At 48.8% G+C, this 16446-nt stretch overlaps 1 protein-coding gene across 1 annotated transcript in view; it reads right to left on the bottom strand.

The window, feature by feature from the left end:
- The window catches only part of LOC149325638 (endothelin-converting enzyme 2-like), a 226290-nt gene that overhangs the window by 131808 nt on the left and 78036 nt on the right, over positions 1-16446 (bottom strand). Inside the window, exon 2 of the mRNA XM_089562709.1 lies at positions 2002-2076. Within this exon, the coding sequence (XP_089418835.1) occupies positions 2002-2076 (75 nt within the window). The remainder of the gene's footprint in view (positions 1-2001; positions 2077-16446) is intronic.

Here is a 16446-nt window from a genome sequence, read left to right as displayed (position 1 = left end):
GGACGGGCATTGCCTTAGGTATGACTTGGCACTGTTATAGACAGGAATCTCTCTTGGACTTGCCAGATTAAAATGCTCCATTCAGAATCATGGTGGAAACATGATGCAGCTGCAACTGCCATTCCATGGTTCTTCTTCAAAAAGCCTATGCTGAATGAATATTCCATTACTTCATGCCAGACTATTGCCAACGAGTAAAAGGTCACTAGAGGCCACGCGGAACAAGTGCCTGAGTCTTGGCCTCTCACAGGGCATCAGGAACAGCAGCGGATGCCTTCCGCCTGATGTCACTTCTTCTTAGAAAACACCAGCATGTGTTCCAAAGAAAAAAAAAACACTTCCTGCTGAGGGAGCCCACAGTAGCTCTGGCAGAGCGAGAACCTGCTCAGTCTGACTGACCACGGACTGTGTTTCGCTGCTTTGACCTAAGTTTCGCCCAAAACCCTTGTTACACAATGCCTTGCAGCCTAAATGCTCTCCGGTGAGAAAGATTAGATGATGCTCAGGCTGATGATGATGAGATGGCTTTGTGACCTCGGCCGCCATCGACCACTCCTTTGAGATGGCTCCTCCGATAAGCATGGTACGTTCTGGTGGCATGTTTTGGGTTTCAATCTGCCGTTTTGTACACGCGGGACACATTGCGGAATATTGGATTAGCGAAGTGCTGCAGTTCCTCTGCTGCGCTGGTGTTGTATTCTCAGTACATCCGCTTGTTCTGCCTGGAATGAACCAGTTCTGGACCCCATTAACTGCAAAGTCTTAAGGGGTGCGCGTGTCAACAACTGCAAATGCACGACCTGTTTTCGCCATCCTGCACTTTCCTCGTTAGGTGGTGTGTCAACACAGGAGATCCAACCAGGACTGCTTCTGCTACCCAGCCACAGGCGTGGCTGCGCTGCGTCCAAAATGCAGTCCACTCAGGTTGGACTCATTTTTTAGGCCAACACTTGACGAAAGCGGTACAGGCTTGTTCACAGCCTGGAGTTGCCTAGTCACGAGACCGGCTTTTCCAATGGGGCAAAAGTCTAGGCGTTCACATCAACTCGACAGGGTCGGCTTGTGGAGCTAAAATTTGCCGATAGGGCACATGTAAGCGCTAGCGGATTGGGCTAAGCTACCACCGCATCAAATTGAGTCATGAGGTTGACCATCTTTCCTTTTCGTGGCTGGTGGCTGAAGCAGAGCACAAGATGTCGCAGTCGTCGACTCGAATCGATCTGTTTGGCACAGAACCAACAAAGTGCACAAGAAAATCTGAGGGCCATGAAACAAGTGTCGGAGAGTAAGAACTGCACTCATTAATCTAGTGCAGTATGTATCGAAGCCACTATAAGCTTGTGTTTTCACCGCAGTCAAGAGCTTATCGAGTGATTGCCACTCGTGCATTGCTTCTGTAGACATATGATAACGCTGAACGCTGGCCTGAAATTGACAATCGTGCGATTGTGCTGCTTTCCAAACCAGAAACTAACTGGAAATCCACCTCCACTGCAGCTTTTTCGAATCCCCGGAAGGACAACACAAATGGGACGACAGCTGAGTGTGGCAATTCTTGTCATCGCACTTGAATCTATCACATTTCATCCCCGTTGAAAATATCTTGGACAAACTAAAGTGGTACAACTTGTGGTCGGGCCACAGGCGGCAAAGCGATGACAGAGTGCACCTAACTACTTTTGTCCCTTCCTAACATGTGTCTAGTCGTCACTATGCAGCTCCCGCAGTGTTTGTGAGGAATGAGTGGTGGAGCTGGACACAAGCCCAAGCAAGGGACTGCTGCACGAGCGATACTGAACTACTCACAGAGATGGCACCACATGCACAGCAGATACCAACCAAGCGTGACATGGAGAAGAACGACCTGGGAGAGACCACATCTGGTTTGCAGGACATTGCGGTGTGTGTGACCGGCGCGAGAGTTGAGGGTGACTTGCGACAAGTGTGTCATAGTTTCCAAACTGTACAACACAAAATGGACACTGCCTGCTGGGCACATACCTTTGCGGCACTGCTCTCGGGCTTGCCATCGGCGTAGTACTCGTACGAGGGGAAGGTGAACCCCGCCGGCTCCAGCTGCAAAAGAAGGGACATGCCAGTCTCAGCACAGCAGAAAATCATTATGTCTCTGCTCTGTGCAGGTTAGTTGTATGTCTTCTTGCTAAACGATCAAAGGATGTTGTTCTTGTTGTGCTCCCATGGCCACAACAGCATTTCAATTATGCCCACGAGTGTTTTTCTATGCTAACCCTATCATTATTGGGAGATGAAGAATTGAATCCTGGCCCTAATCATGGCAAAAATGCCTGAGCAGCCACACCTAATTACGTACTGATGGAGTGCGAAAGTAACCACGTTCTTTCATTGCTTCATGATCTAAGACACCATAATCATCAGCCTGACTACGCCCACTGCAGGGCAAAGGCCTCCCCCATGTCTCTCCAATTAACCCTGTCCTCTGCCAGTTGCGGCCACCGTATCCCCGCAAACTTCTTAATCTCATCCACCCACCTAACTTTCTGCCGCCCCCTGCTATGCTTGCCTTCTCTTGGAATCCACTCCGTTACCCTTAAGGACCAGTGTTTACCTTGGCTTCGCATTACATGCCCTGCCCAAGCCCACTTCTTCCACTTGATTTCAACTAGGATGTCATTAACCCGCGTTTGTTCCCTGACCCAGTCAGCCGCTTCCGGTGTCTTAACTTTACACCTACCATTTTTCTTTCCATAGCTTGCTGCGTTGTTCTTAAGGTGAACCCACTTTGTTAGCCTCCACATTTCTGCACCGTGGGTGAGTACCGATAAGATACAGCTGTTGTATACTTTTCACTTGAGGGATATTGGTAAACTGCCATTCATGATCTGAGAGAACCTGCCATAAGTGCTCCACCCCATTCTTATTCTTCTAGTTATTTCCCTCTCATGATCTGGATCAGCTGTCACTGCCTGCCCTAAATAGACATACGAGGGTCGTTCAATAAAGATTTCCCCTGACCGACTTCCTTTGGACGGAGAGCAACAAAAATTTGCAGATTTATTAGTCCTTCTGTACCTAGGTGCCACCCAGGGACACACACTTCTCCCATTTTTTTATGCATCTGTAAACACCTTGCTTGTAGAAGTCAACACGGAGCTCCAAAAGCCATGTTGTGACTTCGGAAATCAGAGTCTCATAATCTGGAAAATGCTTGCCCTTCAAATATGACTTCATTGTTCGAAAGAGGAGGCAGTTCGATGGTGCGAGGTCGGGTGAATAAGGGGGATGAGGTAGAATTTCAAAGCCGCAGCAGCGTGCTTCCATCTGGGCAACATGAGAGTTGTGACTTTGGTGAGCATGCCACGTCTCTTGCTTTTGATGGACTCCCGCAATTTCCGCCGCAGTGAAGCATAGTATGCCCCAGTAATCGTGACACCATTTGCTAGGAAATCCATCAAGACTACTCCGTGCTGGTCAAAAAAGACTTTGAGCATGACCTTGCCCGCCGAGGGCTGGGCGCGTGCCTTCTTTGTAGGCGGTGAGTCCAAGTGCTTCGATTACACCGACTGGACACTAGTCTCCGGATCATAGTAATGGACTCAGCTTTCATACTGTGGAATCAGTCTGTTGAAAAAGTCCTCCTGGTTTCCATGGCACATGGTCAAAAGAGCCTGGGAGCATTCGACTCGTTCCTGCTTTCAGAAAGGTGTGAGTAGCCGGGGAACCCAGCGAGAGGATACCTTACCCATGCGAAGATGGTTCTGAATGATTTTTTCCAAGGACCCCACACGAATCTTGATATTTTGGGCTAGGTCTCGAACGGTTACGCGGCGAATTTCTGAAATGGCGGCCTCTACTTGCTGGATGGTGTGTTCATCGATAATGGAGTGAGGTCGCCCTGCAATCGGAGCTGTTTCCACCAAAGTCCGACTACATTTGAATTGACGATGCCAGTTCTTTACTACACCATATGATGGGGAATCCTCCCCATAAACTTGTTTTGTCGCATCGAAAATCTCCCTTGGAGTGCGGCCTTTCAAGTACAGGAACTTGATGACTGCTTTGTATTCCACTGCATCCATTATCACACCTCACACCACTTCAGCACCTGAGAAAGGAAGACCGTTATTAGTTAAGAGTTGCATATTAGCAAGTGACCTATAGGGACTTAAGTCATTACACATGCGCAGTTTCAGCATCCTGCAATAAGAAGTGAGTCAGGGGAAATCTTTAATGAACGCCCCTCGTATATTCTCTTACTACTTCCAGCACCTGGCTACCAATTGCGAACTGCAGTTCCCTTGCTAGGCTGTTGAACATTACTTTGGTTTTCTGCATGTTAATTTTTAGCCCCACCGTTCTGCTCTGCCTGTCTAACTCATTGATCATGCTTTGCAGTTCATGTCTTGAGTGACTTAGCAAGGCAATGTCATCAGCGAATTGCAAATTACTTAGGTATTCTCCATTAACTCTTATCCCCAGCTGTCCCCCATTTCAGGCCCCGGAATAGCTCCTGTAAACAGGCAGTGAATAGCATAGGCGAGGTCGTGTCTCCCTGCCTGACACCTTCCCTTATTGGAATTTTACTGCTGACTTTATGGAGAACTATGGTAGCTGTGCAATCGTTACAAATATCTTCCAATATTTTCACATAGCACTCTTCTAAACCCTGATTCCGCAATGATTCCGCAATTACAGTTGACTACGATGGATTCTGAGAACAACAGACTGGTTAAAACTGCAGTCTCTTCTTGTGGCTCCGATAATGCCAGTAGCATATTTCATGCTGTGTTTGGTTTAATGGCACATAGGCAGCTAAGGCCATCATGCACCAAGCACAAAGTATAGAAAGGTTTTCTGCAGAATTTTATAAAAAATGAAAAGTATTCGGTGGTGTCGAGCCCCTAAAACATTAGTGATGCCAAAGGAAAGATATTTTAAAAATGGCCACTAGCAAAAAGCTTTAAAGTAAGTTGGGCAACCTCTGCAACCATCCTTGGCTGAACAAGGATGTCGAGGCTCCCAACCAGTCGAATAAACACCTAAGCCTTCTCCTTAGGATGAGAGAGTGGCTGAGGTGTGGCTCAGAAAATCTGCTTGTTGTAGTAAACTGACCATATTTTATTGCATCTATAGTTTGTTTAAAACACCTGCTATCTTTAAAAACTTAAAAACCTGTGAAATCCCAGTAAGTGCATGGTCACCTAAGAGCAAAGTTGGATGGAATGGTATGTGTTCATTATAAAAAACTGTAAAATGCTTTTTCCTGAGTATTTCTAGCTTTCTGCATGAAAATAAAACATGGTTCACGGTTGCTCATCTTCGCATAGTTTACATTTGAGCTGATCTTGTTTTGTTAGTAGGAAATATTGTGTGAGATGTGTGTGTCCTATGCGAAGACGGCAGATAATCACTTCTTTGCAGCTTTCCCGGTGGGTGCACGACTTCCGTTCCCCTAAAATTGGCTTTACTAAGTGTGGTTTGTTATTTGCTATAGTGCTCCATACAGACTGCCATTTTTGTCTCATGTTACGGTGAACTAAGTTAATGCAATCTTTAAACGGTATATTTACTGTTTTGATTGGCTTGTCACATGCTTGAGCAGCGCAGAAGTGCGTGCTTTTTTTCTAGTATGTCAGCATGGCTAGAAAGATGGCTAACAAGAGTTTCTATACTGAATAGTTCAAGTTCTCCACAGTTTTCATCGTATCAGCCGGTCCAACTCCCAGTCCGCGCGCCTGCACACCATGAAATATCAGCTGTTCTCATAAACATCCATAACTACTCACCCAAAAGGAATGCGTTGAAGCCATCCTCGAAGATAACCTTACTGATATTGCTGTTTTTATGGAGACAGGGCTAACCCCTCATATCTCATCTGATGAACTGCTGAACAATATGTCATTCAAAGTACACAGGTGTGACACGATGAGAAGCAAAGGTGGTAGTGCCCTAGTTCTCGTAAATCAAGGCCAAAGAACTCTAGTCTGTACTTCTTGATTTAAACAGCCGCTTTCCCAGAGCAAATTTCAGTGATTTCAATTACCTGGACATAGTTTGAGATAACTTAACCACCACTTCTCGCCAATCCAAAGAATTGATCGATCGTGCACTGTTTAACCTTTTTCAAACAGTCAACACGCCAACTAGGATCAGCAACACTCTTGACTTAGTTTTTGTTTCAAATCCTGAGATGATCCACTCGGTGTCTTGTACAAACAGTCTAAGTGATTACAACCTAATTGTAAGGCTGCGCTTCATTACTGCCTTGTTATGTTTTTAATTACTTCAACCTGAGGCCACTGTGTGCCTTCGATCTATGCGGAGAGTTCTAGGAGCTCCCAGCCTGCACGTCCCCCCCCCCCCCCCCCCCCAACCCGCAGCAAACATACACAAAAGCACGAAAGTCACCTTTTGACACCATCCCTACGACGGCTAAGGATTCCTTGCGTTATGGACCGCGGGCACCCGCCAGGGCGCCAGCAAAGCACGCCAGCGGATCCCCGTACCACTTCCGCAGGAATGCGCCAACCTGCCTCGAGTTTCGCGAAGGGCCCTTTCATTTGCTGGCATTCGTGCCAGCACCGAAGCATTGCGGGGCTCGTTTCCTGCATTCGCCATCTGATACCTCCACGGTGAGCTCGAACAACTCATCATCTAGGTGATGTCCACTCGTCCGAAGAGTGAGTGTCCTCGTAGTGAAATCTCTCCGTCGATTGGGCAGCGCAGAGACGGGCTCATTATATGAGCGTCAAACATCTTAACTGCCCGTCCCATGCATGAGTGGGGCAAAGGCGCGTCACAGCCCAGTGCTCTTCTCATGCGCTCCACCGAGTTTAAAAGGCAGTGCGTTATTCTGCTGAGACCGGCAGTGGCCTCTGCGTAGGTGGCGGCTATCTGTGCCCAGCAGGAAAGGCACGTAGAGCAGGAAATGGCTGCGTGCTGGTCGCTGTCACATCCGCGCCACAAGTTTGGGCAGAGATCCATGAATGGCAACGCATGTAGTATTTCTTCTGCCACTACCCCCACTTGTACATATGCCCCCTTATGCAATAATGCCTTTGGGCCCTTAAGGGAAAAATAAATGAAATGAAATGAAATTTTTGCGATGGCAATGCCGCTAAGTAGGGGGAACAACCTTCTCGTCTAGCTTGTAGGCGGCTGGCTGCAGTGCGGCGACTTGCTGCGTCTCTTTTCCGAACTTAGATACAGCAGGGCGCCAGGTAAGTTGGGCGTCTATAGTTAAGCCAGGGTAGCGGGCAGTTGCCTGCATGGATGGATGGAAAATAGGAGCGTCCCCTTTGAAACGGGGTGGTGGCAATTGCCACCATGCTCGGCTTTTTTTCTTGTTTTTTTAGCTGTGTTGTAAACTGTTACTAAAATTCACCATTTCCTTTAAATGTGTTTTCCTACGCTTCTACCCTTATGTCACCTCTCTGCTTTTGAGCCACCAATCACTTTTTGCTAACTTCCACCACAGATTTATTTACATGACCATTGTTATCTCTAAACTCTATAGGGCCTCAGGAAGAGTGACTGTGCCTGCATCAACATCCGGAATTATACCATCACATTCGAGTATAAGGTGTTTAATTGTTTGTAGAGTGGTTTATTGGCACGTTGAAGCGCTGGCAACGAAGACCTGGGCGCAAGTCGTCTAGGAACCAGCGAGGCGAGAGCCCGGCACACCAGCGACAGTTCGCCAGCACGAGCCGTTCACGGGCGGCGCTTCATCGCCGTTGGTGGCGGTGATGAGCCATCTTCTGATCATTCCAACTGCCCCGGCGACTCAAGGCGAGGAGACGACGAGAGGGCTGTAATAAGGCTTCAAGCGGCTGACATGAACGACGTCGCGACCACGGCGGCGATGGTCCAAAGAAGGTGTCACCGGTTCGATGATATAGTTCACTGGTGACGTACGCTCTAAGATGCGGTAAGGTCCAATGTGCTTGGCCGAAAATTTGGACGCAGCCCGAACAGAGAGCCAGGCCAATGATCCAGTGGAGAAGTGTGTAGCGGGCGTGTCTTGGTCCGACTCATGTTTCCAGAGCCCTTGACGTTCGGTGGTGAAGGAGCAAGCCAACTGGCGGCACTGCTCAGCATGGCGGGTAATGTCAGAAAGGGAAGTATATTCTGAGCTGTCGGGGTTGTAGGGAAGGATTGTGTCCAGCAGACAGGAAGGCTCGCGCCCAAATAAAAGAAAGAATGGGGAAAAGCCGGTGGTTGCTTGAGATGCGGTGTTATACGCATAGGTCACGAACGGAAGGACTTGATCCCAATTAGAGCTGTCGGAGCTAATGTACGTGACGATCATGTCCCCAAGAGTACGGTTGAATCGTTCGGTGAGGCCGTTGGTTTGGGGGTGGTAAGCGGTAGTGGTACGGTGGACTGAGTGGCACGCATCGAGAAGCTCGCGAACAACTTCAGACAAGAAAACACGGCCGCGGTCACTGAGAAGTTCTCGCGGAGCGCCGTGACGGAGGACGAAGTGATGAAGAAGGAAGAAGGCAACGTCGCGAGCAGTAGCCGCAGGTAGGGCAGCGGTCTCAGCATACCGAGTGAGGTGGTCCGCGGCGACTATAATCCATCGATTCCCGGCGGTCGTGAAGGGGAGCGGCCCATATAGGTCGATGCCCACACGATCGAAAGGGCGAGCCGGGCACGGTAATGGCTGTAGCGGGGCAGTCGAGGGTCGAGGTGGCGACCTCCACTGCTGACAGGCTGTGCAGGAGCGAACGTAGCGACGAACAAAGTTGTACATGCCCCGCCAGTAATACCGCTGGCGTAGCCGCTCGTAGGTTTTTAGCGATCCAGCGTGAGTGCTTTGCAGGTCGGCGTGGTAGTGCGCACAGATCTCAGACCGAAGATGGCGGGGAATCACGAGGAGCCACTTTCGGCCTTCCAGACGATAGTTGCGGCGGTACAGGAGATCGTCGTGGATGGCAAAATGGGAAGGTTGGCGACGAAGGGCCCGAGGGAAGGAGGACGTTGAGTGTGCACGAAGGGCATCGAGCAAGGAAGAAATCCATGGATCCTGGCGTTGTTGATTGGGCATGTGCATAGTAGTGAGCGCTGCGAGTAGAGAATCAGATACGAGGGAAGAGGGCGCAGGAGAGGGCAGCGGCGAGCGTGACAAGGCGTCGGCGTCAGAGTGCTTGCGGCCCGACTGGTAGAATACGGTAATATCGAATTCCTGAAGACGGAGTGCCCAGCAGCCAAGGCGTCCTAAGGGATCTTTGAGGGAGGCCAACCAACCCAAGGCGTGGTGATCAGTAACGACGGTGAACGGGCGGCCATATAAGTAAGGACGGAATTTCGTGAGAGCCCACACTACGGCCAGACACTCCTTTTCAGTCACGGTGTAGTTCGACTCTGCTTTGGTGAGAGCACGGCTGGCGTACGCAACAACGTATTAAGAAAATTCGGGCTTGCGCTGGGCCAGGACAGCACCGAGGCCGATTCCGCTTGCGTCGGTGTGCACCTCTGTAGGAGCACTGGGGTCATAGTGCCGAAGAATAGGGGGTGAAGTAAGAAGAGGACGGAGCGCAGCGAAAGCTTCATCGCAGGCAGAGTCCCACGTAGACAGGTCGGCCGGACCATTGAGGAGTTTCGTAAGGGGCGCGACGATAGAGGCGAAATTAGGGACAAAGCGCCGAAAATAGGAGCAGAGGCCCACAAATCGGCGCACCTGCTTTGTAGAGGTCGGTTTAGGGAAATCAGCCACAGCACGGAGTTTGTCAGGATCAGGTAGGACGCTATCTTTGGATACGAGGTGGCCGAGTATTGTCAGTTGCCGGGCGCCAAAGTGACATTTCTTGAGGTTAAGTTGAAGGCCAGCACGGGTGAGACAGCTCAATATCTGGCGCAAGTGCTGGAGATGCGTCGGAAAATCGGGCGAAAACACAACATCATCCAAGTAGCAGAGACAAATGTTCCACTTGAGGCCGCGCAATATGTTGTCCATTATTTGTTCGAACGTGGCGGGAGCGTTACAGAGACCGAATGGCATTACGGTGAATTCATATAGGCCGTCAGGGGTAACGAATGCCGTTTTAGGATGGTCGGACTCAGACATCAGGACTTGCCAATAGCCGGAACGGAGATCCAGAGAGGAGAAGAATTCGGCGCCTTCCAAGCAGTCAAGGGCGTCGTCAATACGGGGTAGCGGGTAGAAGTCTTTGCGCGTAACTTTGTTGAGCCGGCGATAGTCGACGCAAAATCGTATCAAGCCATCCTTCTTCTTCACCAGGACAACTGGGGATGACCAAGGACTGGCAGATGGCTGGATAATGCCGCGTTGCAGCATGTCGTCCACTTGCTCAGCGATGAGGCGGCGCTCGGGAAGTGACACACGGTAGGGGCGCTGGCGGAGAGGAGGATGTGTACCGGTTTCAATGTGGTGCTCGACAGTGGTCGCACGGCCCAAAGAAGAGGACTGGTGGTCAAACGAGGAGCGAAACTGATTGAGCAGGGCAAGAAGCTGCGCGTGTTGAGCTGTGTCCAGGGCGGGGTCAATAGAGCGGTCGAAAATGTCCGAAGGCAGTGGGCGATCGGGAGTAGCGCCACGTGGGGTGAGGGCAGCGATGTCGGGACTGGAGGAGGTCACATCGGTGTCCAAGGAAGTGATCAAGTTAGCGGTCTCAAAATGGCCAAGGCACTCGCCACGGAGCAGGGAGAGGGCAGAGAAGGAGGTGTTAGAGACGAGGATGGCGGCAGCACCGTGTTGAATGTCGATGACGGCGAAGGGAACAGAGAGGCGTCGGCGAGAAGCAAGGATGGGGGAAGGCGTGAAGAGAACGGTGGCGTCAGAAACAGAGGCGGCGCACACAGGGACAAGCACACTACAAATATACCACACACATCACATACGTGTGATCATCTTGGTTAAATTTCTTTTTGTAGCTGCGCATTTTAAGACACCCTGACCTAGCTTCAAAGAGTAGGGCACTGTGCTCTTGAGTTATCATAGAACAGTTCCTTCCTGATCTGCCTTTCCCGGTATCGATATAGTTCCACACTATGTTTCTTTTCCATTGAATTTATCCAATTTTTACCTTCTGCCCTTTTTACCTGTCAATTAATGCTCTTTCTTCGTGTCCGGCATACTTACTGGTTTAGCATTGTGAGTCAACGCTCTTTCTGTATAAGTATTCAAATACCTGAGCTGCCCACTTGTTATTGTCCAATTTCCTCAGGCATTCTTCACATAATATTTTACTCTGAGCTTCCCGTGCTTCGAACGATGCCCAGCCCATATCCCCCTGCACTGCCTCGTTATTTGTGGTTTTGCCGTGGGCACCTAACACTAATCTTCCAACAGCTCTCTGATTTACTTCTAATCTCGACTGATCTCCTGCCCTTAAGCATGGAACCGCATTCCTGAAAGTAAGCCCCGGCAACACTATTCCTTTCCAAATACCTCTCAGAACCTCATATTTGTTGTACCCGCATAATGCCCTGTATGTTTCATTATCCCAAAATCTCTTGGCCCTTTTGCCCTAAGAGACTGTTTGTGCTTTTCCATGTTTATCTGGCCTCCGTTTAGGCGTACCCACTCCATGGTAGAGCACTGTGTCCTCGGTGGAGGTTGGGAATCGGGCGGGGGTAGAACACATCTCTGTGTGCGCCCACAAGTGGCTAAAGCGCTCCAGCGCATGCTGCAGCCGAGAGCGGGGCCATGACAGAAAGCGCGACATCGAGACCCGGTAGAGGGGCGAGTTGGCCAATATGAGGTTAAAAAGAAAAGGTCTCAAAACGCTGCAAGTGATGGTGCAAGGCGAGCTGAGGCGAGGCGTGGCAAGGTGAGAACGCCAGGTTTTTTTTGTCCAAGCGCTGTGTTGTGTCCCAGAGTGTTTCCATGACCCGTATACGTCACGCTGCAGATATGGGTTACCACCGCCTACTGGTCCAACAAGTGATCATTTCAAACTTCATGTCTCGTACTACAAAGGGCACTTTTGCATGCAACTTGGAACCCCTTCATTTTGTGCCAGTTGTCGTCGCTGTGTAGTGCACAGTGAGAACGCTCGCGTCGCAAGCAGCGCTGTGTTGCTGCGTGTTCCTCTCTTCTGTGCACACGTTCTGTTCGTTGTGCTGCAGTTATGGGTTTAGACTGTGCAAAGTGCCACGAACGCTTACTACAGGCTCAACCTCGTTGTCTGCAAAAACAGGGGTGGTCTCTTACATTTGAACTGTAACGTCTTTCTGCCGAAAAAGTTGAACGGATCCAACTCGCAGAAATGCTTATCAGCCCACACTGAATATGCACGCCTTACAAGGAATAGTTAGGATCCTTGTGCTGCAAGCAGAAAATGGTTACTGCCTCATAGTTTTAAAACTCTGGAGATTTGGCAGCAACTTTGTTAGGAAACAAAAGATGCGGCATAAATAGGTGATGAAGTTATGAAGTGCTCCCATTACTAATCACTATGATAAAATACGCTAGCTTCGCAGAACCGCAGGAAAAATTGATTTTATTTCTTCAAATCACTTACTGCATGCTGATACAACGTAGTGTTCCACTACAGAACAAGCTTTAAAGCCGATTCTCAACAAAACTGCGTGTGGGGATTTGGACTGATCCCGCAAGCTAGGGACAGGTATTTTGAAGATATAGTATTTGCAGATATTTGCAGATATGAGGGTGCAGTGGGCAGCATTCATCTAATTGGTAGTGCATTTAACTTATTCTGACATGCTTCAGTCCAGAGTGACAGCCGCAGAAAAATGCCCACGGCGCATATATAATCCCACAAGAGGCAAGTTTATTTACTGCCTGCAAGCTTATATTCCTATTGAATATTGCGCTCCTTTAGTGCATGGAGAATCCGAATTCAAGTGTTTTATCCATCTCCTTCCCCTCCCGTCCTCGCTTCAGTAGCGCCATCTGCCGAGAGTGGCGCGAGATGTGCACAACTTGCCTGCTGCCTAGGTCCCCTTCATTTGTCCACCTATCATGGACGGACGGACGGATGGATGGATGGGAGCGTCACCTTCGAAACAGGGTGGTGGCAGTGGCCATCATGCTTGGCTTTTTTTTTTCATTTATTTTCATTTAACTATAAATTGGTATTAAAATACATCATTCTCTTTAAATACGTTTTAAGTCCTACACTTGTCACCTTATGTCCTCTCTTTGCTTTTGAGCCACCAATCTTCCAATAGCTTTTTGCTAACTTCCACCGCAGATTTATTTACATGACCATTGTTATCTCTGAACCCAAGGGCCTCAGAAAGAGTGACTGTGCCTGCATCGACATCCGGATGGATACCATCAGGTTTGAGTATGAGGTGTTCATTTGTTTGTACAGATCTACACAGCACATGTGTCATCATCTTCGTTAAATTTTTTTTTGTAGCTGTACGTTCTAACACACCCTGACCTAGCTTCAAAGAGTAGGGCACTGCCTCTTGAGCTATCATATTGCCAGGCGCCACCTTAGTTATCATCCCTCTAGGATGTACACAATATGTTGCGCATGAAGTGCCTTCAGCTCCCATTGTCGGCACGCCGCGGGTGACTTAGCCTCTGGAAGGAAAACACGGCCGGAGGTGAACCTAAACGAACTCTGGTGAAGCTTTCAGTCCGCGTCAACAACAGCGTCTTCGTGGTCCCGTGGTGGGCGAAGCTATCACGCTGCGCGAAGGAGTCAGTTTTCCCTTCCAGCCCTAGAGAGGCAAGCGCAGTCCTGTGTAGGATACAACTTAAAAAAAAACAGCACTTACTAACATTGGGCCATGGCGTCCTGTATTGCTCCACTGGCATCTCGCAACAGTAAACGAAATCAGCTTTTTATTATTTGACTATAGCAAATAATCCGTGTATTAAAATTCTAGAGCTCATCATTTTTTTTTCTTGTGATAACCTGCTTGTTTAGGTAACAAGAAGCGTTTAAGCAGTGGACTATTTTTTTGTCGTGGAGGAATTCTGTGCGCGGAGGCTCAACGTGGGCGGAGCTTCACTACAGACTTGAGTTGTATCCGACTTGATAAGCTATCTTGACAGTGAAAGCGCTCAAAAGGACAAGGACGACAGAAAAGGAAAGACATACAGAGCGCTTTGTATGTCTTTCCTTTTCTGTCGTCCTTGTCCTTTTGAGCGCTTTCACTGTCAAGATGGAAAACCAACTCGCCCACTCAATTCCATTATTGATAAGCTAGGCGACAGCGCCGCGTGAGCTGCCATCATTAGGCAATGCACGCGAACACAAGTCTCACGGTTGGTGGTGAGAACACCTACTGGGAAGGGACAGCAGGTATGCTTGGATCAACCCGTAAAGAACCGATCCCATGGCGCCATCTATATGCACGGCCGTAACCAGCTCTAATTTGTTCTTGTGGCAGGAACAGTGCATCACAAGACAGAGGAGAGAGGCGGGACACGACACTGAATAACAACCAGATTTTTAATGCACGTTCATCGAATATAATATATGCATCTCATGCACCAACCAGCCCAACTTTTAACCTTGTTAAGGTACCTTTCTAGTTCAACGGGCTCTTTTCTATGTCCTTCAGTGTTCCACCCTTCTGTATATGGTGTTTTTCATGCTTCTGTCCTATCCTTCTTGTACGAGCGAGATGTATATATATTTGACAAACGTGCATTAAAAATCTGGTTGTTAGTCAGCGCCGTGTCCCGCCTCTCTCTTCATGCACTAACCAGCCCAACTTTTCACCTTGTTCTAATCTGCTGGGGTGGTCAGTGGAGGCAGCGACGGAGGCGTGTAGATGCGGCGAATGTCCCAGCTACAGTGAGCTGTAGCCCCAGCGTTCTGTCTAGCACGTGCTGGCACCACCTCCTTTTCGGCATGTGGATAGAGTGTACTGGGATTCTAGTACACTCTAACGTGACGAGCACTGGTTGCCGTACACAAAAAGTGGCAAAGAACATCGAGCCCGCTGTCACTAGTGATGAAAAGCTCAAGGAAAGAAAAGCAGCTCAAGTGCGGCGGCTATCAGTATCTATCCTAGATTTTGGCCTGCAGTGCATTTCATGCTTTGATCTACCCCCGCCCGAGATAATAGATTTTCACCGTCTGCAAGCGTTGCGGCAGTCAACTAACCAACCTAAACTACAGGTTTTAGCCAGTGTTGCCAATTTAGCGGTTTTACGGCTAAATTTAGCGAGTTTTTACACTATTTAGCGGTCGAAAATCCTGTATTGCGGGAGGGGGATTTTTTAGCGGTTTTTAAGCCTGAATGACTGTTTTTTTTTTAGGTTTTTGGCAATTCTGTCTTTTATTTCTGAATATTAAAGACTTCTTGAACTTATACCCTCTTCTGCGAGAAAACGTCACCATATCGCTGTGAGCGCATGACGTAACTGAGATGGCTACAGTGGCGAACATCCGAACACGCATTGAGTCAATTGCAGCGGCACTTTTGAACGTAATCCTCGAATCTGCTGGGCGAAATGGGACCTGTGAAGTATGTACAGCTGAACATTATAAAATGTAAACAGAGGAACAGGTTGTCAACACAGATGACGAATGCCATCTTGGCTATTTGAGCCGGACTCTGGAGGCAGGGTAAATAAATGCTGCTGAAACTACCAACTGCCACCAAATGTAGTTCAAAAGATCGGCACGAAAAAGATCTGCGTAAGCTGGCAGCAGTGCCGGAAGCCCACCTGGACCTGGCACCAGTGGTACGAGTGGACAGTTCCTTGCAGATGAAGCAGACATCTTTCTGTGATTGTGCCTGCAGTCAGTCAGGACTCAGCAGTGTCTAGTCAGTACTTTACATTTTTGCAACTTATTAAAAAGTACTCTTTCGAGCTTTATCGTAATGTACGCAGTCTGTAGTCGATAAAAAAATAGTATAGTCGATGGTCTTTAGTCGGAAAAGAAAAACTGCGTTCTTTTTATATTATTAGTTATATTTGGTTACAGACTGAATAAAATGTACAAAATTGAACTTTTGGGCACAAAAAATATCTTTGGAGGTTTTTAGCGGGTTTTGGGAGTTCCTGTGGCGGGTTTTCTATTTTTGAGTTGGCAACACTGGTTTTAGCCCGATCAACACTTGGACCCATGGAGGAAAGAAGGAAAAGAGGAGAGGCTGCTACGTCACATTTTTGAAGCCGGAAGCGAGGGCTCCGCCATGACACTTGGCCACTGTCTCAGCCAATGTCATGCGAGCGCCGCGAAGATCAACGCGAGCGGCGCGAGCAGACGATTTCGCGCCGCGCCAGGCTGTCGGCAGCTGTCAGACACGGCGGAAAGAGAGGCTTCTGCTCCCATTGACAACAAAAAGACGCTGCGATGCCCAGCTGCTGCGTTCCTGGGTGTCGGTCGCGCACGCCAGGAGCAGAACCGGGCATCACTTTCCACACGTAAGTATACTGCATTTTGTTTTCGTATTTAATTGACTGCGTAATAAGTAAAATGCATGCTTGCAGAACATAACGCACGACACGGCGTGAACGTGGTATTCGTACCGCCCCGGCCTTATTGGTGGCTCTTTGTC

The sequence above is a fragment of the Amblyomma mixtum genome, chromosome 10 (assembly GCF_055824585.1).
Source record: "Amblyomma mixtum isolate Tamu chromosome 10, ASM5582458v1, whole genome shotgun sequence".
Lineage (NCBI taxonomy): Eukaryota > Metazoa > Arthropoda > Arachnida > Ixodida > Ixodidae > Amblyomma > Amblyomma mixtum.
Note: the sequence above shows the minus strand (reverse complement) of the source record. Positions and strands in the feature narration are given on the sequence as shown.